Below are 27,433 nucleotides of genomic sequence, written 5' to 3'. Positions count from 1 at the left end.
GGGTAACCAATCACAGTGCAGGCTCAGTACAGCCTTGGAACACTGCAGGGTGGGGGTGAGGGACACAGAGGCACATGGGCAACTGCTTTAAGTGTTATGCCAGACCTGAGAGGCTGGAGATTCTGGGAATGACAGTGGTGATGGCTTAACCAGATCTTTCCTGGGCATGGTCTTAGCTGAGTCTTGTTCTCCATGAATCCTGCCAAAGCCTGAGTCTCTGTCCTCCCCACTGAACTGTGAATAACTTGATCCTCGTCTGATCAATTCCTTTGTAGCTGAAGTTAACTAGAATAAGGTGAGGTTGCTGTTTGCAGCAAGTTTTCTAACTAATATCAATGGATTTTAAAAGTTTCAACATCCTGAATATCTCTATTAGCTGACGCTGTACTACACTGCTATCACTGTAATCAAAGTATAAAATCTCGAATATCTTAATTATATATTAATATAACAATAATATATTAATAAACTAATAATCCACCAAATTGCACATTCTAGAAAGCTTTTCAATTTATGGAATGATTTAGAGGTCCTTCAATGCCCACAGGCACATAACTAGTGTATTGTAAGCTCTAAAAATGACCCATGGCTTATCCTCTCCAACAATCGATAAATTCCATTTAACTTCCAAGCAAACCCACATGTGGTCTCATGGCATCTAATGTCTTTCCATCTGATAAAACGCACATTACATGATTTGAAGATTAGCTCCATATCCCACACTATCCTTTCCTGCCACAGAAAATTCAGAGTTGATAGGGCCCAATGCTGACCACACTTGATGCCCCCCCCCCCCCGGCCCCACATCACTGAAGGAGTATGTAAGTCCTCTCATCATTTTTCCTTCTAGATTGAATTGTCAAGGCTGAAATACTTCTGGTGGAGGTGCTTTGCTTAAAATATTCAGATCTCGGTGAGGACAAAAAATTTGAATAAAATGAAATGTGAATGTTTTGATATGCTAATTATGAGGGGGACTACCTGCTTAAAATCTTAATCCAATATATGAATATTTTTTAAAAACCAGAAGAAATTTTGACAAATAAACAAAATGAAATCAACATCTTGAAAACAAACCAGCAAACACTGCTTCGTCGCCACTGTAAAACAGATGCATTATGCACTGTTTTTTTTTTTAAGGATTTTATTTATTTGTTTGACAGAGAGAGCACAAGCAGGGGGAGTGGTAGGCAGAGTGAGAGGGAGAAGCAGGCTCCCCACTGAGTAGAGAGCCTGATGTGGGGTTTGATTCCAGGACCCTGGAATCATGACCTGAGCCAAAGGCAGATACTTAATCCATTGAGCCACCCAGGTGCCCCGATGCACTGGTTTTTGATGAACAGAGTTTTAGAGAGCACAGCCCAACAGCCCCAAGGACCTCTCCATCCTGTGCTGCCCCACCAGCTCCACCAGACCAGGAACAACGTGGGGGGGGGTGGTTAGAGTACTGCAGCTGTTTGATCTAAAGTAGGCTATCTGGTTGGGTTCTTTGGTTGAGACCAGATATTCTTCCTCCTTTTTGAGGCAATTATGGTAATAGTCAATGGAATTCATCTCATCTGGGAAAGAGCTGGCAGTGCTTCCCTTCCCCATCCTGGCCAACCTCAGTGTACAGAAATCTTACTGGTTTACAGAATCCCCAAACCCGGGGAAACAGCAGGTTTTGACATGCTCCTTAAAAAGTGTGGTGAAATCACTTTTCCAGCGACCTCAGAGGGAAGCTGAACTATCCCAGGACATGCCCTGCTCTCTCCTCTGAGCCCTCCCCATCAATCCTAAGGCTTGGCACGGTTTGGCAAAGACTAGTTTATTCAACTCCCCTCACTTGATAAATGGGAAAACAAAACAAAACAAAACAAAACAACAACTCACTCAACCAGGTCAACAGCAAACTCCAAATAATGAATTACCCAGGTCTCCTTATTGTCCTGGAACCCTGTGCTATTTTCAGTTATCTCTATGTAAATTAAACAGAAGACAACTTCTTCCAACCACAAAACCGAAAAATTAACCATATGAATGGGCTTCTTACTCAATTTTTGTAAATAAGGACTATACTATACTTACCTGAAGTCAGACTACCATTTCCCTGTGGTTATTACTCAGCATACACAGAAGTACTGTGGTTGGCAAAGGGCCCTTACAATCATTTTCACCAGGATAGGTCTGAAAATACTGCCATTGCTGCTCCACAGCAGCACAGGTATAACAACTGAATGCAGATGCTTTAAGAAGCTGAAACAGGACTGTACATTAGTGAGTCTGAATAGGAGCCAGGGTTTAAGAACGTGAACCAACAAGAGATGGGCTGACGCATGCATCAGATCAAAAAAGCTTCGGGGATACAAAACATAGGAATAAAAAAGACAGAGATTAAAACGAAAAAGCTGGGGATAAAAAGAGAATTAAATATAACATGGCTAATCTGCCTCTTTCTTCAAAGAAGCAGAAATAATGCCAGGAATAAATCCATACCTCCCAAGAGAGGACAGTACGTGGGCTAAAGCATTAAGAACAAGGCACAGCAGGCCCACAAATAAAAATTCCAGAAGAAGTGGTTTTAAAAACATGATACACTTTAGAAGACCTTGGTTAAAAAAAAAAAAAAAAAAAAAAACACTTTAAAAAAATGGTTTAGGCAAACTGAGAAATAAAGTGGATTTATTAGCTACTAAGGGAGAGAGTTCAGAAACTGGAGCCCAGAGAGCTGGACACAGATTGGAGGCAGAATAGAAGAGAAAGACTTAATGACAAGATTTAATTAAAATGGACACTTTTTAGAGTCTCAACATTTAGCCTAGTTCTGAATCAGTGGGATTTGAGTAGCAATTATGTTTGAATTATAATTCATATGTACTTTTTTCTAAAACTAAATCTTGTGGCCAAGATGTCCTTATTCTTTTTGTTTTTGAGATCATTTCAATGCAGTCACTCCAAAGACACAGTGTATCAGCGTACATTTGAGGTGTAATAAAGGAAAATAAATGCTGAAGGCAGTAAGATGCTTACAGAAACTCCAGATGTCCTGTCTAGAATATTCTAGAGGGATAAGCTCTCCCGCAGTCTAGTCTCCTTCTCCTGTGTTGACTCTGGCATGAAGTCTCCCACAAGGACTTCTGCATTACAAAGCTCACTTGGCATGTTTACCTTGTTCACTTCCCTCTGACAGCTGTACTTTCACCCCTCTTCTGAAGGTGATATGTATTTCTAGCAAAATCCATTTGTTGTGGCATCTCAAGGCAAAACATTTATTTGCAAAGACAGCTGTGCTATCCAAGAGTCTCAATTCCAGAGAAGGTGTTGTTAACCCAGAAGGGAGATAATCAGTACTGAGCAAGGCATCCTACTGATGATACACAACTTGCCAACAAGGCGTGCATTTCTGGGGCCACGAGGGTAAGAGGAGGAGAGCCGTCAAGCAGCCCACACAAACACTGAGTGTGCATCTCAAGGCCTAGTCAAAGAGAGAAACACACCAAGTACTATTAAATAGCTTCCAAGCAGCTGGACAGAAGGAAGGGCTTTCTGGGTGCAACCACCAGGGATGCATGTGGGGAGGGAGACCCGGAAGCATGGTGGCAGCCATTCTGGGTAATCTCTGATTCCTGTATGCATACGTTCACTTAGGCCACACCTAGCAGTCTTTTCCCCCCACTTCAGACCCAAGCAAACCACTGCTCTCTCAGAACAGTTCTAATTCCACGAACTTCCAAGAGGTGCTGACCACAGGTTCTAAAATGTCACCACCATGCCCCTAAGAATGTAGATGATAGAGGACAGGATCTCCTGGTGACAGTCATCTATCTGGATGAGGCTGCTTCTGATTCCCAGGGGCCACTCAGGTCACCTCCCTGCCCCTGGATGGAAAGGACACAAGCAAGGCTATCCTGTACCCCGCAAGAGGGGGAGCAAGCAGTGAAACAGCCACACCATGCACTCAGCCCAATCTGTAGCTCTGGGCTACCCTTGTCTGGAAAGGTGCTTTTGTTCTGGGAAAGCAGAGTCTCAGGAGCAAGACTGAAAGCTTTTATTGGTCTAATAAGGGAGGGAAAAAAAAAATGGGGACAGCAGTCTCACGGGACATTCCGCTCAATTACCTTCAAGTTGGAAGCCTGCCTGTAAATTGAAAACTTGCAGGAACATAAGACCATCCCTTCCGAGGCACTCGGGTCTACAGAAGATATGTAAATAAATGCTGACATAACCCTGCTATCAGGTGTTTTGGTTTATGATTACTAAAATGATGATAATCATTCTGGAAAATATGAAGGATGAAGAACAAGTTTCCCACAATCAATATAAATACCTAGGGAGGTCACTATTAATATTTTATTCCATGGCTTTCCATCCTACTAATACCTCATCTTCCACTGATTCAAAGATACATATTTTCTTTCTTCCTTCCTTCCTTTTAAAGATATTTATTTATTTATTTATTTATTTATTTATTTGAGAGGGAGAGAAAAAGAGAGAGAGAGAGAGAGAATAAGCAGGGGGAGGGGCAGAGGGAGAGAGAATTTCAAGCAGACTCCCTGCTGAGCATGGAGTCAGATACAGGGCTCGATCCCATGACCCTGAGATCATGACCAACATCAAGAGTTGGATGCTTAACCGACTGAGCCACCCAGGTGCCCCAAAGATGCATATTTTCCCCACAAATGCTGAAACTGGGACTTGTCTTATAATCAATGGTGCCTTTGACACCATTTTTCTTTCTTATGGAACAAAAGATGTAATGCCAGTCACGTGTTGCAGCTGATAAAATGTACTAGGGTTGTGGGTACTCATGGGATCTTCATGTAGTTAAGATCATGCTGTTAGTCTACTCTTTTTAAACTACCAGAGTGTGCATTTTGCCAGAGTTCACAACTTATTACCGTTCTAGAAAGGATTAAATCTTTATTTCGAGCAAATCTGACACTCAAAATTAGCCACCGTGGAATAGTAAACAAAACAGAGAGAAATGGAAAGATACTGTGGAAAATTGTTTTCCTCTCTAAGAAGGACATTTATTTTGAATAACAAAGCACTATCATATGATTATGGATATGGCTGTTAATGCCTGCTTCCCTCACAGCATGGCAGCCACGGGATCAGTGTCCTTGTTCCCCAAGCAGCCAGGCTCCAAAGGTCTAGGGTAAGGGCAGGACGTTGGAGGAGAGATATGACACAAAAAGACACAGTTTCAGGTTAGAGGCCAGCAAACCAATTCCATCAAGAACAAGCTAGAAAACTTCCAACCACTGTCCTTGCCATTACCTGGCCACCTATGCCCTGCCCCTGCCCTTATTACACTTCCTACTGTGCTAATGTCTGGCCTTCCTGCCAATACCTGCCCTCTGACTGCACGGAGTGCTCAGAAATGCCTGGTTGCTTGGGAACCCGTGCTCAAGAGCTGGTGGAAAGCACGCAGACCTGGCTCTCAGGAAACCCATATTGGGTGCTGGCTTTCTTGGGCTTGGGAGCCTAGTTTTAAAATGAGGAATGGGCCAGGTCTGTCATTTTCAAGGACACCTCGAACTGGCCACGAGCCCCCAGGGGATGTATGCTGCTAAAGAACAAGCAATGCCCGATCCTTTTAATTTGTCTTTAGATTGCATACTGATTTTGTAATTTCAAAATAATGAGGTTTTTTTTTTTGTTTGTTTGCATTTATGTTTTTCAGAACAGGGCAGGGATTTAAAAAGCACAAGAGACTGTGGGCTAAATGTGGGGGAGCCTATGTACTGTTTGCTCAAGTTTCTTCTAGCTTTAAAATCCAAATGTTGGGGTACCTGGGCATCTCAGTTGTTTATGCCTGACTTTGGCTCAGGTCATGATCTCAGGGTCATGGGATCAAGCCCTGGGTCGGGCTCCAAGCTCATTGGGGAGTCTGCTTGAGATTTTCTCTCCCTCTCCCTCTGCCCCTCTCCTCAGTCATGTGCATGTGCTCCCTCTCTCTCAAATGAATGAGTTGTTTTTTTTTTCTTAAGATTTTTATTTATTCATGAGAGACACACAGAGAGAAGCAGAGACACAGGCAGAGGGAGAAGCAGGCTCCCTGTGGGGAGCCTGATGCAGGACTCAACCCCAGACCCTGGGATCACGCCCTAAGCTGAAGACAGACACTCAACTCAACCGCTGAGCCACCCAGGCATCCCTCTCTCAAAAAATTTAAATCAATCTTTAAAACCCAAATGTCTCCCTAAGCTAAAGGGGTTCACTGGTAACTACACTCAGCAACCCTCTCTGGCATACCCATAGACCCCCACAACAAGGTGATAACAAAGCCCTTTATTCTCATGGGGTCCAGTTAACACTTTGAGAAGGAAAGAGGTTCTTACACCCCAACGGATCTGGCCAGGAGCTCAGAAAGCCCACTCAGGGTTTAAGAGCAAGACAACATGTTTAGTTTTGCCTTCATTTTTTCCTATTCAGATCTACAATTTATTTCATTTTCAGTATAACCGAAGAAGTATAGGTTGACCCTTGAACATCATGGGTTTGAACTGTACAGGTCCACACAGTACAGCACCATAAATGTATTTTCTCTTCCCTATGATTTTTTTTTCTTTTTAAAGATTTTATTTATTCATGCGAGACACAGGCAGAGGGAGAAGCAGGCTCCCAGCGGGAGCCTGACACAGACTGAATCCCAGGACTCTGAGATCATGACCTCAGCCAAAGGCAGACGCTCAACCACTGAGCCACCCAGGTGCCCCTTCCCTATGATTTTCTTTCCTCCTGGCATTTCCTCTTCTCTAGGTATCTTCATTGTAAGACTACAGTATATAATACATACAACCCACAAAATATGTGTTTATCGACTGTTTCTGTGATGTTAGGTCTCTCTGGTCAACAGTAGGTTATGACTAGTTAGATTTCTGGGGACTCAAAAGTTATCTGTGAATATTCAACTGCATGGAGAGGGGGCAGCGGTCAGCACCCCTGAACCATGTTATTCGTGGGTCAATGGTATTTATTTCTCTCATTTTTCCCTTTGCAGTCATTCCTTCTATGTTAGATACAAAACCCCCCAAACAATACAGAAATGGAAGCTTCTTGTTTGTCAAGCGTGCACACTGACCAGGACCCCGTGTGTCCACTTCAGAAGTGCTTTGGGCAGGCTGTGCAGGCACAACTGTCCTCAGTTCCCAGACTGCAAGGCACCAGGAAAAGGGAGAGGAGGGCTCACAGGGAACGGAGCTGATGGAGAACACACACAGATGTGATCAGGCACTGGCAGAGGGCCTGCCAGAGGTGGCCAGGAAGGCCCTGTGTCTAGGGAGAGGAGATCTAATTACCAGTGTCATCTCGGTACCATCCACAAACACTGTGGGTTCCTGAACCCTGGAGCCAGGGCCCTTGCCCTGCACCAACTCTGATGAACCCTTCCGGGCAGAGTTCCCACCAAGGGCTGCGAGGAGCCAGCCAGCCATCCCCCTTGCAGTCTCACTGTCACCCCCAGCTGTGGCTGTGACCCACTCCAGGCAGCAGGAGGCTTGGGGACTTCAGGGAGCTGTCAGCCTCAAGGCACCTGCTTTCCTTTCGGCCCTGTTCCCGCACCCCCTGGATCCTGCCCACTTCCACTCCAGAATGACTTCCAGGGGGCTCAGGGGAAGCTCTCCCTGTAAGAAGACTGACAATCACCCCAAGGAGTATAGAGGGAACAGCATGGAAGGTGGGGGATTGAGTTCACCTTACAGCTTAGGAGAGGAATGATCCTAGAGAGGCAGGGAATACAGAGGAGAGAAAGAAGTTAGAGAGATTATGTAAGGACGAGCAGATTTAACAACTAATTAGTTTTGTGAGACAGGGTGTCAAAACCAGATCTTAGGGACGAGAACAGAGTCTGTGGCTTCCAAAAGAAGAGACAGCCAGGGCAGGGGGAGAATTCTAGAAGGAAGCTCGCACTCAGAGGGTGCCCCTAAGCGCTGCTCTCAGAGTTCAGGGGTCTGGAGCCTGCAAGGGTTCAGCTACTCTTACCACTCAGGAGCTGAGAACATATTTTGTTTTGACAAGCAGAGAGGCATAAGGCCACCTTTCCAGGCCTGGTGAGCACCAAGAGGCATGGCAGGGATGATGCCATAATAGCTTTAAAGCCACAGGGCTTTTAAGAGCCAACCCCCACATTAGATAAGCCCAAGCATCATCATTAAATGTGGCCCTGGCCAGTGTCCTCACTGCTTTTTATCCCAAAAGCCCTGCAGAGAAGCAGACAGCTCATTAAACGTGTCTCACCTGTCCCTCCCCTCTCGGTTCCCAGAAACTTGGCCTCCTCAGCCCACCTTTCATCTGGGCCTCCACCCACCTGTGAAGAAGCAGGCCCCGGCATGAAATTGGGGCAGAGGTGCAAGGGGGCAGGGGCATGGAGGCTACTCCCTTTCATTTTCCCTGATTTCTCGAGGGCTCCCCAATTTCATGAGGGCACATTGTTGCCTGGCTGCTTCTTGCCAGCAGAAATTCTACTTGCAAATACCTGTGAGACATGAAGTTTCCCGCACGTCTGGAAGGCAATAAAATGTTCTCTGAGAGACATTCTGCACTTCCCATCCTTCATCACTTCCTGGAGATCCTCCTCACCCCCTCCCTGGTGCTCACCTGTGTTGTCACAGGGATCCTATTGTGCCGTGCCCCCTCAACCTGAGCCCATCTCCTGCACTAGCCTCCACGCTCCCTGTGGGCACCTAGCTCAGGTCTGGCCGGGCGCTTGGTAACATCTGGGGAAAGAATGAATGAATTCACTCCCTGAGATGTGATACAGACTGCCAGCCACAAGCTCCAGCACTTGGACTTGAACCCCAGTGCTATTAATTATTACCAGTGGGAGCCTTGGTTTCCTTTTCACTAAAATGGGGATAACAGGCACCCCAGCCCTCAGGGGGAATAACATGAGGGTTAAGTAAGATGGTGTCTGTATGAAGCCCGAGCACTGATCAGATCTGATCAGATCATGGGCAAGCAGGTAGGAAATGGGAAGAGAAGATAGACTTTGATATTCTAGCAGCTACCAGGTAATTCCTGAACACTTGGATGGTATACCCACCAATCTAGGGTGGTGGCTGACTAAGCACCATGACGGCATGATGATGCCCATCTTACTGCCAAAGGGGAACCTATGTACAGTGCCCCAGGAGCTGAGGGCCTCCGGGAGGCAGCATCTGGGGGCTACAGGAGGCAGCCACAGAAATCAAAACTGCATATCTGTTAGAAAAGTTCAAATGGGAAGCCAGGTCTTTGTCTCACCTTCCAACTGTCACCCAGCTGGGAGGAGCTGAGGCGTTCGCTCAGACCCTGAATCTCTTCTTTCTGTGGGGAGGTCTGCAATCCCTGCTCCTCCCCTTGCTCTCACCTCGTGGTGCTGCCCACAGGATACCTCCCACACACCTCTGCCAAGACTAATTCATGTGCTTTTGATACTCCTACTGCAAGTTTTCTTAACATTTCACAAAGCAAAAGAGTCCTAGCAAGACTGGGTGGGGAGGTAAGGGGAGAAAAATCTAGTAACATCACAGAAGAGCCTTAAAAAGGGATTTCTGCATTTCAGGGTTCCCTTTAATTTTCACATTGGGCCTCGTCTTGCTAATCTGGAAGGTGAGTGAGTGAAAGGAGGGCCCCCGCACAGCCACACTCCCCAGCAAAACCAGATGCAGACACAAAGCTCTAAAGATGACTGTGGTGGGCACAGCTCACGGGCCATCCCAGCACTAACTGGCCCTTCCCTTCCCTCAAACAGCTTGACTAAAGAAGCTTAAAAAAAAAAAAAAAAAAAAAAAGGGAGCCCAAGCCTGCTTTCCTAGTCTCCTTTGAAACTGGAGAGTAGGGACACCTGGGTGGCTCAGTGGTTGAGCATCTGCCTTTGGCTCAGGGCATGATCCCAGGGTCCTGAGATCAAGTCCCACACTGAACTCCCCGCAGAGAGCCTGCTTCTCCCTCTGCCTGTGTCTCTGCCTCTCTCATGAATAAATAAAATCTCAAAAAAAAAAAAAAGAAAGAAAAGAAAAGAAAAAAGGAAACCGGGCAGTAGCCACATGACACACTGGAGCTAACAGGACATCAGTGGAATTTTGTTGGGGGTTTGTGGGAAAGTTCTTGCTTTCCAGGTAAAAGAAAGTCACTCACACTGCCCCTTCTGTCTCTTTTTGTCTTGAATAGGATGTCTGAAGCTACAACAGCCATCTTACAACCAAGAGGTGATAGGCAGGAAGGAAGGGCTAAGAGAACCACCGAGATGCCAGCTGAAAGCCCAATCCCGGTGCAGTCCCAGCAACTTGGGCCTTCTCATGTGGGAAAAGTCAACTCCTGTTTGTTCAAGCTACCACTAACTCAAGTTTTTAGTTACTTGCTGCTGAGAGCATTACCAACTGATCTGACACCTCATCTTCTCTCTATAGCAGGACCTCCTCCCTGATTCAACACTATTTCTATCATACTAGGTTTTAAGGTAGATGTCTTATCTCATTTGATCTTTGAAATTTCAAATCCATTACCTGTGGTTTCCCACGGCCCCCATGAGACAGCCCAAATTCCTGAAGACCTAAAGGGCTTTGGCTGATCTGGCTCCTAACTCCCTCTCCAGATTTTCCAGCCCTGCTGAATCTCTCCTCTTGGCTTCCTGTTGCAGTTCTCCTGTCATTCTTTCAGTTTCTCAAAATTATTACATACGTTTCTACTTCAGGGCCACCACATGACGTTCCCCATATGAAGGAGCTCTCCTCCAGTCTGTGGCTTTATTTAACCCTTACTCATCCCTCTGAAGCCCAAACAGTGATTTTCTATTTCAGATATTGTACTTTTCTGTTCTAGATTTCCAGTTTTTTTTTTTAATAGTTTCCAGTTCTCTTCTGAGATTCACCATCTGTTCACTCATCATGACCATCTTTTCCTTTAAGTCCCAGACTATTTATATAACAGATGTCTCTGGCTCTATCTCCTAATTCTAACATCTGGGTCATCTCAGAATTTATTTCTACTGGGCTGCCCCTTCTCCCTTTTTTTTCTCTTGATGGGCCACAATTTCTCAATTTTTCCCAAGTCTAGTATTTTTTAAATTATATGTGGAACATGCAGATAAAAACTATGTACAAAGTCTGGATTATGTTGTCTCCCTTTAAAGGTGCTGACTTTTGTCTTGAAAGCTCCTTTCGAAACTTGTCGGGTTGACTTTTATTCTTTAGTAAGTTGAGTCTATTCTGATTTTGTCTTGGTCCTAGGATGTCATCCATACCTCTAACATATGGCCTTTTGGGAGTCTCAACTGCAGACTTCTGGCTGGACCATGACTCCAAAATCTCTGAGCACTGTGCAGTCTTCTGGTATCTGATCTCCCCTGTCTCACTGTGATCATTTTCTGTTAGAGCTTCTGGAGTCTTGCTTTTGTGCATGTGTAGCCTCCAGCCAAGGACTTACAGTGTACATCGATTTCTGCTCGCCCTTACCACTCCCATGCCACTCCCTCTTCTCCTGATTTTCAGGGCAAACCAAGTGCTGACCTCTAGAGACAGCTTTTTCAATAAATCTGCACAGGAGTTCAGCAAGAACCAGGTGAATCACCATGGTAACTAACCATTTCTGCTGAACAGCTGAAAATTCACAGCTGACAATTTAAAGAATAATGTCCTTCAGTTAGGTTATAACATTCCCAGCTGGAGGCAGAGGTCAAAAAAAAAAAAAAAAAAGACCTAATTAGATGACCTTTCCCACAATGCCTATCACAGAGTCATCTGGAGATGACTTGGCTTCCCTCCTGGTAATGCAGCGGACCTAGGCTGTCAGCAGATAGGGGCTCCCAGTGCCTGGGATGTTATGGAAACAATGTCCTCAGCTTTGTTTTTCTCAATCAGTCTCTTGATATTACCGTGTGTTTCAAAGGAGCAAGGCACTGTGTTAACAAGTTCTAATGGGTAGTTTGCCAAATCCATATGCTAGTCTCTGCTACATTCTGAACAAATGCTAGTCTCTGCTACATTCTGAACAACCTATAATGGGAAAACTACCTCATTTAAGACCTGTCTTTTGAGTGAGAAAACTGGAGGTCATATATCCATATGGCACTGGTGTTGTGAGTTGGTGTACTGCGGTTCTAATTCAGCAAAGTTCTGTACTGATCAGAGGTTATTTATAACTTTGTGCTTTCCTGGCATGTAAGAAGACAGTATTGGATCTGACCCAAAGTCCATTTCAGCCCACTACCCTCTCTCTGACAGAGCACCCCAGGGGCTACTATGGATGGGTATAACTGTCCTTCTCATGGTGACTACCATGGGGCAAGAACTAGAATGGCACACCATCAGTAGCCTGTCAAGAGGTCTTTACCTTTTCAGATCCTGTTTATGTCCAGTCATAAGCTAAAAAATCTGGAGATTATCAGATTGCCATGGGGAGCATCCCTGATTTGCTCTAGTCATTTCTCTCTGGAGTTTTAGAGAAATATCTCTCAATTCCGTATTCTGAAACTCAGTAAGCTTGAAGTATATCTTGCACAGAGTGGTTCTGGCATACCCAGAATGAGTTCTTCTGCTCAGGCTATCAGTGATTTCATAAAAAAACCTCTTCTTTCAATGGCTGACTTTTCTGAACACAGAAAGAGCCAGAAAGCACCTTAAAAACCACTTGGTCCCACCGTCTCCTTTTATTGATGAGAAAATGAAGCCTCTTGACTCACACCGTTTACAGTATTAATTAGGGATGCAACAAGAGTCAAAATCAGAGCTTCGGCTCCTGGTTTAGTTCATTTACACTCTGACTTTCCTTCATGGAGATCGACCATCTCTTCACTCCCTTTATTTTATTTTAAGATTTATTTATTTGAGATAGAGTGAAAGAGAGACAGAGAGCGCACAAGCAGGGAGAGGGAGAAGCAGACTCCCCACTGAGCAGGGAGCCCAATCTAGGACTTGATCCCAGGACCCTGGGATCATGACCTGAGCCCAAGGCAGACAGACGCTCAGCTGACTGAGCCACCCAGGCACCCCTCTTCACTCCTTTTAGATGGTATTCTCTGGACCTTCTGAAATGTCCTACTTTCTGGAGGTTTTATTAGTATTATACAGATGAAGATACTTTTATCCTTTCTAAGTGTATTGCTGATAAAATTGCAAAGTTGAATGTTTTTTTGCCTCTATGGCAGCACAATGACTGAGTGTGTTGAAAGGTCAGCAAAACAATGGCCAACCATGACCTCTAGGTACCATTCTTGACTTACCTTGAAAATACCCAAACCCATTGCCTTCTCAATGAGTGACCCTAAGGCTCACATGCTTCCAGTCTACACACCCACAGCTCCAAGAGCCCTCCCTGGAGATTATTCCCAACAGCGAGGCTCTCTAAGACCCAGAAGACCTTGGTGTTGCCTCCCAACACAGACGGTATTACTGGGGCAGGGGGCAGGCACTAGGTGGATACTCACCTTTGCATAGGCAGTTGTCTTAATAAACCATTGTCGGAGGTACTTCTGTTCCACCTTTGCTCCAGAACGCCACGAACAGCCATGTTCATCCACCTGCTCATTGGCAAGCACTGTTTGATCCACTGGGTCCCAGTTAACCAAGGCCTGTTATAATTCAGAAAACAAAATGATGCAATCTGGTGACTATACTAAATGGGGTCATCTCAAGATTCCTTACATGTGAAGGGTCTGCAAGTGCAGTCTCTGCTCTGAGACTTGAGGACATCTCCTTGGGAGTACTGCGTGGCAAGGAAACCACCAGTGTGGTGCAAAAAAAGAACACATGAACGACCTCTGTGCTTTCATCATAGAGTGGGCCTGGGAGGAAGCCTGTGAGTAGGTGCCTAATCAAGTTTGGTATATTCTTGTGTGAAAGGATGGAGCTGCAGGATTGGGAATTTTAGTAAATAGAAGAAAAGGAAAAAAACAGTACTGGAACTTAGCAGAACCAGGTTATTTTAGGGGAAATAAATACATTTACTTAAATTTACATAGCTAGCATTTGTTGAGTGATTATCATGTGCTAGATGCTGTGCTAAGGATCAAACTAAGGTTGGCTCTTCTAAGTCTTCACATTAAGGGTAAAATAAGGGTAAGGGTTAGGTAAGGGTAAGAATTAAGGGTAAGAATATTATTATCATTACCTGCAGCAAGATTTACTATCGAATTCCACTCATTGGGCCCGAGATCTTTGTGGTGTTAATAAAAAGACTTGCCTCTCGTATAGCATACCACCTACACTTGTGAATTTACTGGCCAGCCAGCGGAGGTAAGAATATATTACAGAGGAGGAAGTTGAAGAATAGAGTGATCTGATAACTTGTCTATGGTCACAGAGTCAGTAAGTGAGAGAAAGGGCAAGAACTCAGGTCTCTTGAAACTATAGAAACTTTTTGCAACTTTTAAAAACTCTGTGTTTTTTTTTTAAGCTTTATTTATTTATGTGAGAGTGAGAGAGAGCGTGCATTATGCAAGTGTGGTGGCCGAGGGAGAGGGGGGAGAGAGAGAATCCTAAGCAGACTTCCCGCTGAGCATGAAGCCCAACGTGGGACTCAATCTCACCACCCTGAGATCATGACCTGAGCCGAAACCAAGAGTTGGATGCTTACCAGCGCCCTAAAAACCACTTAAATTCAGATAGAACATACAGAGAACAATGTGGATCAATTTGAAGTGTACAACTTAACAAATTTTTGTCAATGCTCATTATCAAGATACAGAACATCCCCAGAACCCCAAATAATCCTGTCGTGCCTTCTCCCAAATCGGTATCTGTCCCCAAAAGGCAGCAATATTCTGAGATCTGTCCCCATAGACATGGCCGGCTGACTGCACCTGCAGTCTTAACTGAAGCTTCTCTCCAGAGTGCTAATTTGTTTCTGTCATCATTTAAAATAAGTACCTTAGCTGTCAATGTTCATCCTTTTATGACATTAGGGTAAGACTTAGGGCAAAGAAGGCAATGAATACAAATGAATATAATAAATCCAAAGGAGATGTGTCCAGGCTCTGAAATATCCTGACTTGATACTCGTTGTTTTTTAAAAATATTTAAAATAAGGGGCGCCTGGGTGGCTTAGTCTGTCGAGAGGCAGAATCTTGATTTCGGGTCAGCTCATGATCTCAGGTCACCGGATAGAGCCCTGTGTCAGGCTCTGCACTCAGCAGGGAGTCTGCTTGAGGATTCTCTCTCCCCCTCTGCCCTTCCCCCAACTCATGCACATGCTCCCTCTCAAATAAATAAATAAATTAAAAATAATGTTTTTAAATAAGTAAAATTTTACTAAGCAATTCTAAGAAGAGATTATAGACTGACTCCTGGTTTCGACTCAGGTCATGATCTCAGTATAGGGCTCCATACTCAGTGGGAAGTATCAGCCCCTCCAAATCCTCTTTCCAGCCTGGTCTGTACCCTAGGAAGCTGATCTCTGCACCCGAATTAACCTGGGCCCTTGCTCTATGGCTGTGCTCAACCAGTGAGAAGCACCCTGGTATCTTCTCCACTGGGCCGTGTCTGGTGGCACCAAAGTCCACACATCCTCAGGCACACAGGCCTCTGTTCTTGCTCTCCCAGTTCCAACAGCGGCCCCTTCAGCCTGGGGTGGCAAAGGCTTCCCTCTGTTGCCAGCACCAGGTACTTAACTACTCCTTGTGGGTCTCCCTAAACTGCACAAAATCAGTCCTTTTATCACATTTTCTTCAATAACTGCTTTTGGGTCTCCTGCCGAGACTATGACTGATCTAGAGATATATCTAAAAATTAGGAGTGGAGGACAGACTAACCCATCCATGGGTTGTGCTTTTACAACTAAAACATAGTGCATCCACTGAAAAACTTAGGCTTGAAAGCACAGAGGCAGAGGGGGAAAGGTATACACTGAATAATTTTTTCCTTCTCTCATTTCACAGTCCCTGAAAACTTTGGATCCATAAATATAGAGAGACAAAATACAGGACAAAAGTACCTTAGATCTGAACACTTTGGGTTAATAAACAGGATGATTTACTTATCTATTTATCATTGCCTGTATTAGGGCGTTATAGGAAGAGGTACCACTTAAAAGATAAGAGGCACCTGGGTGGCTCAGTGGGTCCATCGTGGACTCTTGGTTTCAACTCAGATCATGATCTCAGTACAGGGCTCTATACTCAGTGGGAAGTCTCCTTGAGGATTTTCTCTCTCCCTCCCCTACTGTCCCTTCCCCTCACTCACATTCTCTCTCAGATAAATAAATCTTTAAAAAATAAAATAGGGACGCCTGGGTGGCTCAGTGGTTGAGTGTTTGCCTTTGGCTCAGGTTCTGATCTCGGGGTCCTGAGATGGAGTCCCACATTGGGCTCCCCGCAGGCAGCCTGCTTCTCCCTCTGCCTAGATCTCTGCCTCTTTCTCTGTGTTTCTCATGAATAAATAAATAAAATCTTTTAAAAAATAAAGTAAAATAAAAGATAAACAGAAAGGGCTAAGTATTATTTAGGAACATGCACAGGTCTTTCAAGAGCTCCCCTCCCCCCAAAAAAAGATGCACAACTAAAACTATATAAAACAGAGAAGAAAGAAAAAAATTCCTTTATACCGCACCTCTGCCTCCTGCCCTCAGCAAATTTCCAAGGATATGGGAGGAGCAAACAGGAAGACTGCAGAAACAAAGAGGACTTTATTTTCTTATCAACATTTTCCCACGTGGCCTGGCATCTCTCAGGCTCTAGGTTACAAAGTACAATGAGGGAGATGTGCTCCTAAGAGGTTTATATGTTATAATAAAACCCTGGTGTTGAATGAAAGACAAAAGCAAAACACAAAACCAATTTTGTCCCCCTTTCCATGAAAGTCCTGGGGGAAGAGGAAAGGCATCAAAGAAACAGCCTCTCAAATCATCATTGATTTGAGAACCCATTGGTGTTTCTCCCCAGGACCTGCAGGGGGTCAGGCGCAACGTCTCCACAGGTGGTGAATCCAGGGAGGCGGGACAAATGCAGGGCCACCAGGGTCCTGGGTGTGCAGCATGTATAGTCTCGTGAAGCTCCCAGGACCTGCTTCCCAAATCCTTTTACTTGGGTCTCCATTCTTATAAACAGTTTCTATCAGATAGCTTCCCTTGAAACCAGGGTCTTATCCAACATTTCTGGATTTTCACACCTTGAACATGGACTTTGATGGACACCCTGATTTTTACTCAAGCACAGTCTTGCTATATTTAATGTGGTTTCTCGACAACTTCACCGCTTTTGGTCTTTTCCTTTTCTTTCCTGATCAACCTTTGTTTGCCATTACCCACTAAAGCCACCTCGATGCTCCTTTATGGTTAACTACCCTTATGTATAAAACACAGCCTATACCTGTGTTTTGAAATCAACCTTAAATAAATAAATGATTCAATCAATCCATGAAATCATTAAAGCACCTACAAACATACCGGATTCTATGAGATTTTGCCCACTGCTTCTCTCTTTTAAGTTACCTGGCAACATCACAGAAGGAGCCATTCCAAATAAGAGAATTTCCCCAGCCTATCAAGAGTTAAATACCGGGATTCATATATTTTTGTTTGTTTGTGATCTGTGGGAAGCTTTCAGAAAGTCTTTTAGAAAAGCACCCCTGACATAGTCATAAATCTTAATCAGCCATGTTCACAAGAGTGATGGTGGGTGTCCCATCATTTCCACCCTCTTCCCCCTCTCCTTCTTGGACCCTGGTTCTCAGAGGGGTGGGCGACTATGGGCTCCAGGAGAGATTCTTGGGGTGCTTTCATCTCATATTATCATTTATAAATTTTCTGTGACACATCAGCCATGTGGTGTCTACTGCCCCAGTGGGCCTCCTATTCCAAACCTACTTTCTTATCTCATCCTTCCCCTTCACTTGGATCCTCCTTCCCCTTGCCTCCCTGGGCCTCACCCTTTACACGGATGCCAGTTCCTTCTAAATCACCAGTCCCTTCTAGATCACACCCTTCATTAGCATGCTTTTGTCTCCTGGCCAAGGCATCACCCCTCAGGCCTTTGGCTACCCTCCATCATTTCCCTTGCTTCTTTCTCCTCAGGCTCTGCTTTTTACTACCAAAAACTTTTCCTGAGTATGCTGTTAGGCAGCTGCAGGTTCCAGAAGGATGCTTTAGGGTATTGATTTTCTCAAGGTCCATTAGTTCTTTTTCCTGACAAAACCATGTGTAATTAAGGAACATCACATAAATCTTATTAAGAAATCGAACCCTCAAAATCTATCTTCCTCTATTCTATCTAGAATGGGCTTCAGTTTGGACTGAGTCCGGAGGTGAGGGTTGCCAAAGCTACCAGTTATTTACTGCCACCACCTTCCAAAGCCACGAGAGGGCAGAGTGGGAGAGGCTGCCCCTGTGTGCACTGTTTCCTTCTGTACGCTCCCCAAACACGAGGCCACACTGCAAAACTAGCTCACTCAGGTGGGTGCATTAGCTCTGTCACCAGCTGCTTCTGAAATTATGCAGGAGGCCAAAGACAAACTCACAGATTCGGTGGTTTCCGTAATTCCCCGTGCCCAAGCATAACATAGCATCCTCCCTACTGACTACCTCTACTACATCATTTTCATTTATTTTTTTTAATCAGAGGTGAAATGAAGGTTCTGCCAAGTGGAGGTCTTTATAGTCATATTTTTGGCTAAAAATAGTTTTGTGAGAGCAAGAAAAGATTCTTTTGGCAAAGGAAATGAGTTTTGTTTTTTTTTTTAAAGATCATATTTATTTATTCATGAGAGAGAGAGAGACAGAGACACAGGCAGAGGGAGAAGCAGGCTCCTCACAGGGAGCCTGACGTGGGACTCGATCCCGGAACTGTGGGATCATGCTCTGGGCCAAAGGCAGACGCTCAATCGCTGAGCCACCCAGGAGTCCCAGGAAATGAGCATTTTGATGGATGGTGCTAGTTAAGAACAAAAGACTTCAACACTCCAGCTATGTTTAGCAATGCTCTGCTAAAATACTTCCCCCAAATGTAAGTGCATTTAGACAGCTTATACCAGAACTGAATTAAAGGGTTAAGGCTATCTCATATTTCAAAAAAAGTTATGACAATGCTGTTAGAGGAAAGGCATAAATATGCAGATTATTTTTGGCTTAATATGCTTCACAGACTATGCTATGTGCAGCCTTTCTGGAGTCAATTAACTTTCTGATGTTAATTTCAAAACTTTATATTTTGAAATAAACCCTTTGAATGGAATACCAATTGACATCAATACATTTTACATTTTCAAGCCAATTTGGAAATAGCTATCCAATAAAAGGAGACCTACATGGAATAATACTTTGGATTAAGGCTAATGCTGATCTTCAAACAACATACCAAGTGTGGATTTTTGCATTCTATTTATGATTTTTTTCTTAAGATCATGACTTGGTGGGCTAAAATAAATTAATACACCAAAAACCTTTCAGTTAACAACTACAACAATGTAAACACTATCTTTCTAAATGAAATTCATAAGATAAGCTGTATTATTCTTCCCTAATACCTGGGCATGGATGGGCTGCCTTAGAATTAGCCAGAAAGCTTTAGGATTTTCTTCCATTCTATTTTTTCAATTTAAATTAACTACAACTTCAGCTAACTCTGCAGGCACACTCTGGCAGGCATATATTGAGCACCAGTTCTATGCCAGGCACCATTCCAGGTTCTTTACAAGCGTTGACTTGGTTAATCCTCAGTGAATCAGGGAGAAGAGGCTTATCGCAGGCAGAACAATCACACCCCAAAGATGTCCATGTCCTAATCCCCAAAACTGATGAATATATTACCTACAGGGCAAAAGGGTCTTTGGGATGATATGATCAAATGAAGGATCTCGAGCCGGAGAGATTAGCTTGGATTACCCAGGTGGGCCCAAATGTCAAAGACTCTTCTAAGAGAAAAGGGAGGCAGAAGAGTCAGAGAAGGAGATGGGTTGGTGGAAGCACGGGTCAGAGAGATTTCAAGATGCTATGCTTTGGCTTTGAAGATTGGGGGTGGGGGGAGGGAAGTGGGGTCACAAGTCAAGGAATGCAGGCGGCTTCTAGAAGATGGGAAAGGCAAGCAATCGGATTCTCCTCTAGAGTCTCCAGAAGGAAGGTGGTCTTGCCGACATCTTGATTTTATCCCAGCAAGACCCATTTCATGGACTTGGACCTCTAGAACTATAAAATAATAAATTTGTGTTGTTTTAAGCCACCCTGTTTATGGTATTTGTTACAGTAGCAACAATAGGAAACTAATATAAGTTGTTCCTAAGAGAGAAACCATCAGTGGGGAAACTGGACTGTGTTCCCCAGGGGCATGTGTCATGGAGGAGGGGGTGAGGTGAGGAGAAGAGAGACATCTAGAGCCAGCAGGATGGTTGTGTCCATGCAATGAGACCTTCCCTGAGAACCCCTTACATCTTTAAAAAAAGTTTCTTAGCTCCTAAGATGCTGTACATGATTGGCTTTGGATTCAACCCAACAGTGATGTGGTTAAGTTTCCTATTTGGGTTTGATGTGCTGTAAAACTGAGGTACCATGAACAAACCCTGAGTGCAGAGACAGAGAAGCAAGTGTCCTATGTGTGGGAATGGTACAATAAATATTCAATATACTCAAAAATTCAACTTGAATACATAATAAAGAGCTACAAAAAATAAAGTGTCCTATGAAGGAATATTACACAACATACATAAGGGCTCCATGTGAGAAATGTTTACACTATCGCGTCAACGTGCCCCATCATTTCATATCTCATGCATATAAAATAAACAGTAACCAAAAAACAAAAACAAAAACAAAAAAAAAACCAGTAACTACCCAACTGGGGCAAGGGAACATTGGATAATCTCACACAACTGCTCACACAACTGCTCTTCAAAGAACTGTTTATTCTTCCCTGTGGTTTACCTCCAGTGCACTCTCTGCTTTGCTATGGCTTTTTCATGTCTTAATCTGATTGAGTTCATCCTTGCTGTCACCTGGAAACATGATGTAGCTCATGAAATCTCCTTCCCTCTGCCTGGACCCATGGGTGATGCCAGTGTGGAAACCCCTTTTGGACGTAATTACTGGAGCAAGGGAGGCTCTTCTGCAAATGTGTCTGTCAGGCTGCCAGATCAGCACCGAATCTGTTGAGTGGAAGTGGGACTCTGATAATTTTCTACTGATTCTCTTCCTACCCTTTTATTTCTGAATACTGAATGATCCTTTTTAGAACAATTATCCAAATTTTAGAAATAGACCAAAGGGACTAGTAGGTGTCCTTTCTATGTAGGCTGGGATTGCTGAGTGGGCCCACATCTCCCAGGAATGATCTGATTTTCTAGACGTGGGTACCTTTGACTTCCTATTTACTATGGTTTGAGTTATTTTACAACCCTGCCTGGCTGCGAGGGGAGAGGTTAACTTAGAAAACTTATCCCAATCCAAATGGTTTCTGTCTGAGAGTAATACAAATGGCTCCCATCCACTGGCAACAAATGATTTGTATCATAGCAAGGACAACTCCCAAAGTTAGGTTTACTGCCTTGTAGGACATTAAGTGGTTTGCATTCTATTAGCAGACTCATTGCAGTATTCGTTTGACTCCATAAATCTCCATTCCTTGAAACCTTGATTTGAACCAGTTTTAACATACAACTAGTTTCCTCACTAATTAATGAGTTGAATAAAATCTCTGACACATGTTCATTTTGTATTTGTATGGGAGCCAGGTTTTTAATTCCTGGAAACTAAACAATACAAAGAGATCTGCTGTGGTCAGGAACTTTGGACAGGTATTCTTGTCTCTCATCATTTCCCACCTGAGGGGACTCTGAGCCAAGGAAAAACTGAATTAAGGAATTAAATTGACCAGGAGAATCTTCAGTGGTTGAACATCAGTATGAGTCAGTTCCACAAAATTCGCAATCAATTGATCCCAAATGTTAATGGGGACTCAATGCTTTGTCCAAAAAAATAAAGTCAATAATAATCAGCATTTTAATATTCTTAATTTAAAGATAGGAGCAGAGACAAGGTAGGGGTTGTGTACTTTGTACAGTGGCCTCTGGGGGTCCCTGAGGCCCTTTCAAGGGGTCTGTAGGTCAAAACTCTTTGTTGTAACAAGACACTGTTCGCTTTTTTCCCTTGTGTTCACAGCTACAGTGATGGTGCAAAAGTGACGGAGGGTGAGACCACTGGTCCTCAGCATGAATCAAGGTGGTGCCCCAGACTCTGTGAGCGGTCATTGGATTATTTGCTACTGTGCACTCACAGTTAGAAAAGGGGAAAAAGTCAGTTTCACCAATAACGTGCTTGACGAAGCAGCACAATGTATTCATGTTCTTAAATCTTAACACTTGAGCACACATCCTCTTAGTATTTTCTGTGATGAAATGGGACGTACGCATAAGTGCTGCCACACAGCAAAGTGGGACAGTTGTCTTGAGAAAAAACACAAATGTGACTGTTTGAGTTGTGAGCAGGATTAGCCAGTTTTTTTTTTTTTTTTTTTAGCCAGTTTTTTTATGCAACTATGTTTTTATGTGAAAGAATGATTGATGATAAACTACAGTTATTGAGACTTATGAATCTGGCAAACATTTCCTCAAAAAATAAACAAAGTGAGCCTGTTGCTCCAAGGAAAACAACTGATGGTTTCTGTTGCCAATGATAAAATTTGAACTTTGAAGTGAAAAATCAGAATTTTAGAAAACTTGCATCCACCCACCATGAACTTCACAGCTTCCCACCACTTAAAAACTCTTCTGATGGTATTCTGAGATGAAATATGGCAACATTTGGGAAATCTGCATAACTCACTAGACTGGGATTTTCCAAGTGACCAAAGCATGATGTTTACAAGATGATGCACGGGGGAAAAAAAATCCATTCAAAGTGCAAGACAGATGCACTTTTAATCTAACAGAGTATAAAAGTTCATTGATGTTTCAGATTTAACACTGCAACTAACTTTTAAGAAACCACCACTTGTTGAGTTTTGGTGTACTATCAAAAAAGAACATTCATAAATAATCTGAAATGGTTATTAAAATATTCCCCCACTTTGAGCAGCTTCTGTCCATTCATTCTTCTGGTATTTGCCATTGTAACTTTAATAAAATTACACTTCGATTTTGGCGTATCACCTTTAGATAGTTCTACTGACTCTCTGCCATGAAATTTGAGGTATTCAGCACGGTCATAAAGCCTTCCTCCCCCAAATTCCTCTTCTAGTTTTAGGGGTCTTTGTTACCTTGAGCTTTAATAGCTACCTTTCTAACTATAAAAATAAATAAATAAATAAGCCAGATGTACACCTCTAGTTCTTCATCTATGCCTCCTTGTTATGAAAGATAAAGGGGTCGCCTCACCCTTGCTTCTACTTCTCCAAATTCACCTCCTGATTTTGGTCAGCCTTGCGGTTTTTATGTTGTCAAGGTTTAATGACATTTTGGGTTTATTCTGAAATTCAAATCGAGCCTTCTGCATTTGACTCCATGCGGATTCTAAAAATTTTTCAACTTAAAACATAAGGATTATGTAAGTCCGTTCACTGCAAGACCAAGCTGTGTGATACCACCACAGAAAAACAAATGTAATTCTATGTCATTAAATCCCTCTGGTCAAAAGAGAATGTCTCAAGGAGAAAAGCTCAATGGATTTTCTACTTGTCACTTCTGAGTTTTCTAGACTAGTGCTCATCATTATTCTGTTATGATGGAGACATTCTAATATCTGCGCTGTCCAATACTAGCTTCCCAGCCCATAAAGGTGGTTGGTGTGACTGAGGACTGGACTTACTCATATTATTTCATCTTAGTTACCTTAAATTTAAGTATCAACAACCACACACTGCTAGTGGCTACTATAGTGGATAATGCAGCCGCAGGCCACACTGGTGCTCTCTCCCTCCTCTCTCCCCACCTAAGGCTTATCTACCATGATTGAGCCCCTGTAGAACAGGCACCTCCACTTCTTAGGATACCACTATGTGCAGGCACTATGATAGCTGTTCTTTATTTTGTTTTAAAGATTTTATTTATTTGAGAGAGGGCAAGAGAGATCCCAGAGGGAGAGGGAAAGGAAGCAGCAGACTCCCTGCAGAGCAGAGCAGGGAGCCCAGCCCGATGTATGGCTTGATTCCAGGACTCTGAGATCATGACCCAAGCCGAAGGTGGATGCTTGACTGACTGAGCCATCTAGGTGTCCCTATGATAGCTGTTCTTTAAATAGCACCTCAAACCTTCCCAAGGGAGATGCTACCACCCAGTTAGCAGATAAGAAACCACAATTCCTGGAGTTAAGTTATCCAGGTTGTATGCTGCTGAGAGAGGTTGCTAAGCTGGGATTGGAGAAACTTCTTTTCCTCCTATGCTCCCTCCTTGATGTCATTCCAGGCACCAGACACGTGGTGGTGGAATTCAAGGGTAAAAGAAATCCCAGGCCTGTCCCGGAGGCACCAAACTAAGCCAGAGGGTAGTTATTTTCTGCATCTGCTGTGACTGATTTCATGAACTTGGGGTGGTGTTCAATTCCACGGTTTCTGATTTTGTAGCTTACTTAATAATAATGTGCTCTAATGAGACTGAGAAGATTTACAAAAATTTCACAGTGCAGTTAACTTTAACTTACCTCCTTCTGATAGGCCAGCCCCGCTTCATAGAGTTTAATAAAGAGGTATTGAGTCCACTTGTAGTAATCTGGTAAACATGTAGTTATTTCCTGGCAAAGAAGGGGGAAAAAAAAACACTCAGAGGCCATTGTAAACATTCCTCCTCACCCCACCACCAATGTATGCATTGGCCCTGCAATTCAATTTTGAAAAGCAATCACACCGCAAAAATATTTACCAAGCAATATTTTTTCTGCCAATTCGTAAAGTGGGGGAAGAAGCAATTCATTCTGGGAAGAAAGGTTATTACTGAAATGCCACCCCTACTTATCCCAGGGTCAGTTTAATGATAAGAAACTCAAAGTCTTCTGCATAGTCTTCCTCAGGCCATGCAAGTAACAGGTGAACGACACTGTATAAAATTGGGCTTTAATATTTTTGTCAGCAGGTATTTTGGGGATCGTGACACTAATTCATGAACGTAGTTTGAATTTTGAAAGCAATCACAAAATTCAAGAGGAATATTTGCCTGCTTCAGTAGGATACTCATTTGAAAACAAATCTTGTGTTTCTACGTATAACAAAGCCCTGGAAGCTCTTTTAGACTTATTTACATTCCATTTATCCCATTAGGTGAATCAGGCTCCTGCCTAATTAGGAGGACCCATTAAAATCATTATTAAAAATTAAACTTAGTGAGAAATTACCTGGCTTATATTTCTAAGCCTAAATCTAAGGTTCCAAAAATTTGGTTTTTTGTCCCGAAAACGCCATTTACTATGGAATCTTTTTTTTTTTTAAAGATTGTATTTATTTATTCATGAGAGACACAGAGAAAGAGAGAGAGAGAGAGAGAGACAGGCAGAGGGAGAAGCAGGCTCCATGCAGGGAGCCTGATGTGGGACTCGATCCCAGGACTCCAGGATCACACCCTGGCCGAAGGCAGGCACCAAACCGCTGAGCCACCCAGGGATCCCCTTACTACAGAATCTTTAAAAACAAGTTACTGAGGAACCAGTCTCTAAGTTGATAAAAGTCAAGTAAGCATACAACCTCTACACTGTCACACCGTTTTTTTTTTTTTTTTTTTTTTTAAGATTTTATTTATTTATTCATGAGAGACACAAAGAGAGGCAGAGTTGGAGAAGCAAGCTCCTCACTCCCCTGATGAGGGACTCAATCCCAGGACTCTGGGATCACAACCTGAACCAAAGGCAGACACTCAACTACTGAGCCACCCAGGGATCCCCGTCACATTGTTTCTTTTCAAGTGGTCCTTAATTTCAAAAAAATAGCTAAAAGCAATGAATGTAGAGCAGGGACCATTCTAAATGGTTCCATTTAGAATGAATTATAGATACAACGCATACTTGTATCAAAAGTGCAAACAACTTAGTCTTTCTTTAGATGAATGAATGAAAAGAGAGTTGAAAAACCGAGGATGGGAGGGCAAGTGTGACCAGCACTTGGCAAGATATCAGGTAAACTGGTGCCCCCAGTAGGCTCTTTCTTTTGTAGGATTCTTGGGTCCTTTTGTGTGCTGTTTTGTAAAAAACAGCAGAGTGAACTCTGAGAAAACAAGGTATTCAACTCTGATCACTGGCTCCACACCCCCTGTTGCAAGGCAGGTAGAGAATAACCAACCAGTCTAACAGCTTTGCTCCCACTGGAGCTGTCCCCTGGCAAGCCAGGCCTCACGCAATGCCAAAGCTGGGACATGCACAACACAGCCCTGAGGCCCCAGGAGGCTAGGTCTGCAGGGGTGTCATGAACAAAGTACTTGGCCAACTCGAGCATGGGACCAGCACACGATAGGCATGCTTGTTCCCCCAAACCTCCAAATTCACCTTCTAAGGTTTCATGATCTTTTCTCTACCAGCTACGTGCTCAGCCCCAGCCCTCACAGGCATGCACAGAACTCATCTTCCCCAGTTTTCCAGAGAAGCTACTTAAGAGCTCCCATTTTTATCAAAACCCAGGGCAGGAAAAAAAAAAAAAAACAAAACCCAGGGTAGGAGCCATGCTCTGTGTGTTTTGTTTTGCTCAGGTTGAGGCGCCCCAAAATTAAATGGAAAGAAGAATGCTTGTATGTTGAGTCAAATCTGTATCCCTCGCATAGGTTTCACAAATTAAATTCAAATCACATCAAATCCACAAGATAAACGGGGGCATTGGGAGAGGGGGAGGGACACAGGAACTGGGTAAAAATATTCCCAGACCTTGTTATTGTGTCTTTAAAATTCTCATGCGTTAGAAGTTTAAGGAAACATGTGAAACAAATGTGACCCAAATCATTGACAACTGTTATATGGAGAAGGGAGTTCTCTTTTATTTTTCTATAGATTTAAGTTTTATGATTCATAATATCAAAATACTTCAAATGAATATATGTGCGTGTGTGCATGTGTGCATGCGTGTGTGTGTGTGTGTGTGTGTGTGTGTGTGTGCGTGTATTCTCAGCCCTTGAATCTGCCTCTGTATTGAGAGAAAAATTAAATAGGAATGGATTGGCATTATTATTTTCATCTTGGCTTAGGGCTTTGAAAACCACTTTCACCTAAAATAGAAAAAAAAGGTGATAGATCCAGTCAGGAAAAGAAAAAGATCGTTATCCAATCAAGCATTAGCCTACCTTCAGGCAGATGGGTAATGCAAAGTGCCTTCTCCTCAAAGAGCCTTCTCCCCTGTAGTGAGGGGAGGGGAGGAGAGGTGAAGTGAGGTGAGATGAGCGGAGGGGAGCAGAGGGGAGGGGAAGGGGCCTGTGGGCCCCCTTCATGCACCCTGGCCTCAAACTTGGCTCTGACTCATCTTATTTATATTGGGTTTCTGCACATATTGGTTGAAGAGAAAGTCCTGTCAGCTGCTAGAAGGGTAAAGCTTGAAGAGCTCTGCTCCAAGGACCATTATCCACTCCTGACAGTTTTCAATTGCATGTTCATC

The 27,433-nt window shown here is 43.5% G+C and overlaps 1 protein-coding gene across 4 annotated transcripts in view; it reads right to left on the bottom strand.

The window, feature by feature from the left end:
* LARS2 (leucyl-tRNA synthetase 2, mitochondrial) overlaps positions 1-27,433 on the bottom strand; it is a 157,495-nt gene that overhangs the window by 75,114 nt on the left and 54,948 nt on the right. For all 4 annotated transcript variants that reach the window (XM_041762667.1, XM_041762666.1, XM_041762669.1 and 1 more), the window contains 2 exons: positions 24,514-24,603; positions 13,388-13,531 (listed from right to left, as the gene is read on the bottom strand). In XM_041762667.1, the coding sequence (XP_041618601.1) occupies positions 13,388-13,531; positions 24,514-24,603 (234 nt within the window). The remainder of the gene's footprint in view (positions 1-13,387; positions 13,532-24,513; positions 24,604-27,433) is intronic.

This window comes from Vulpes lagopus, chromosome 7 (genome assembly GCF_018345385.1).
Source record: "Vulpes lagopus strain Blue_001 chromosome 7, ASM1834538v1, whole genome shotgun sequence".
Lineage (NCBI taxonomy): Eukaryota > Metazoa > Chordata > Mammalia > Carnivora > Canidae > Vulpes > Vulpes lagopus.
The sequence above is the reverse complement of the archived record's forward strand: the minus strand, read 5'-3'. Positions and strand labels throughout refer to the sequence as shown.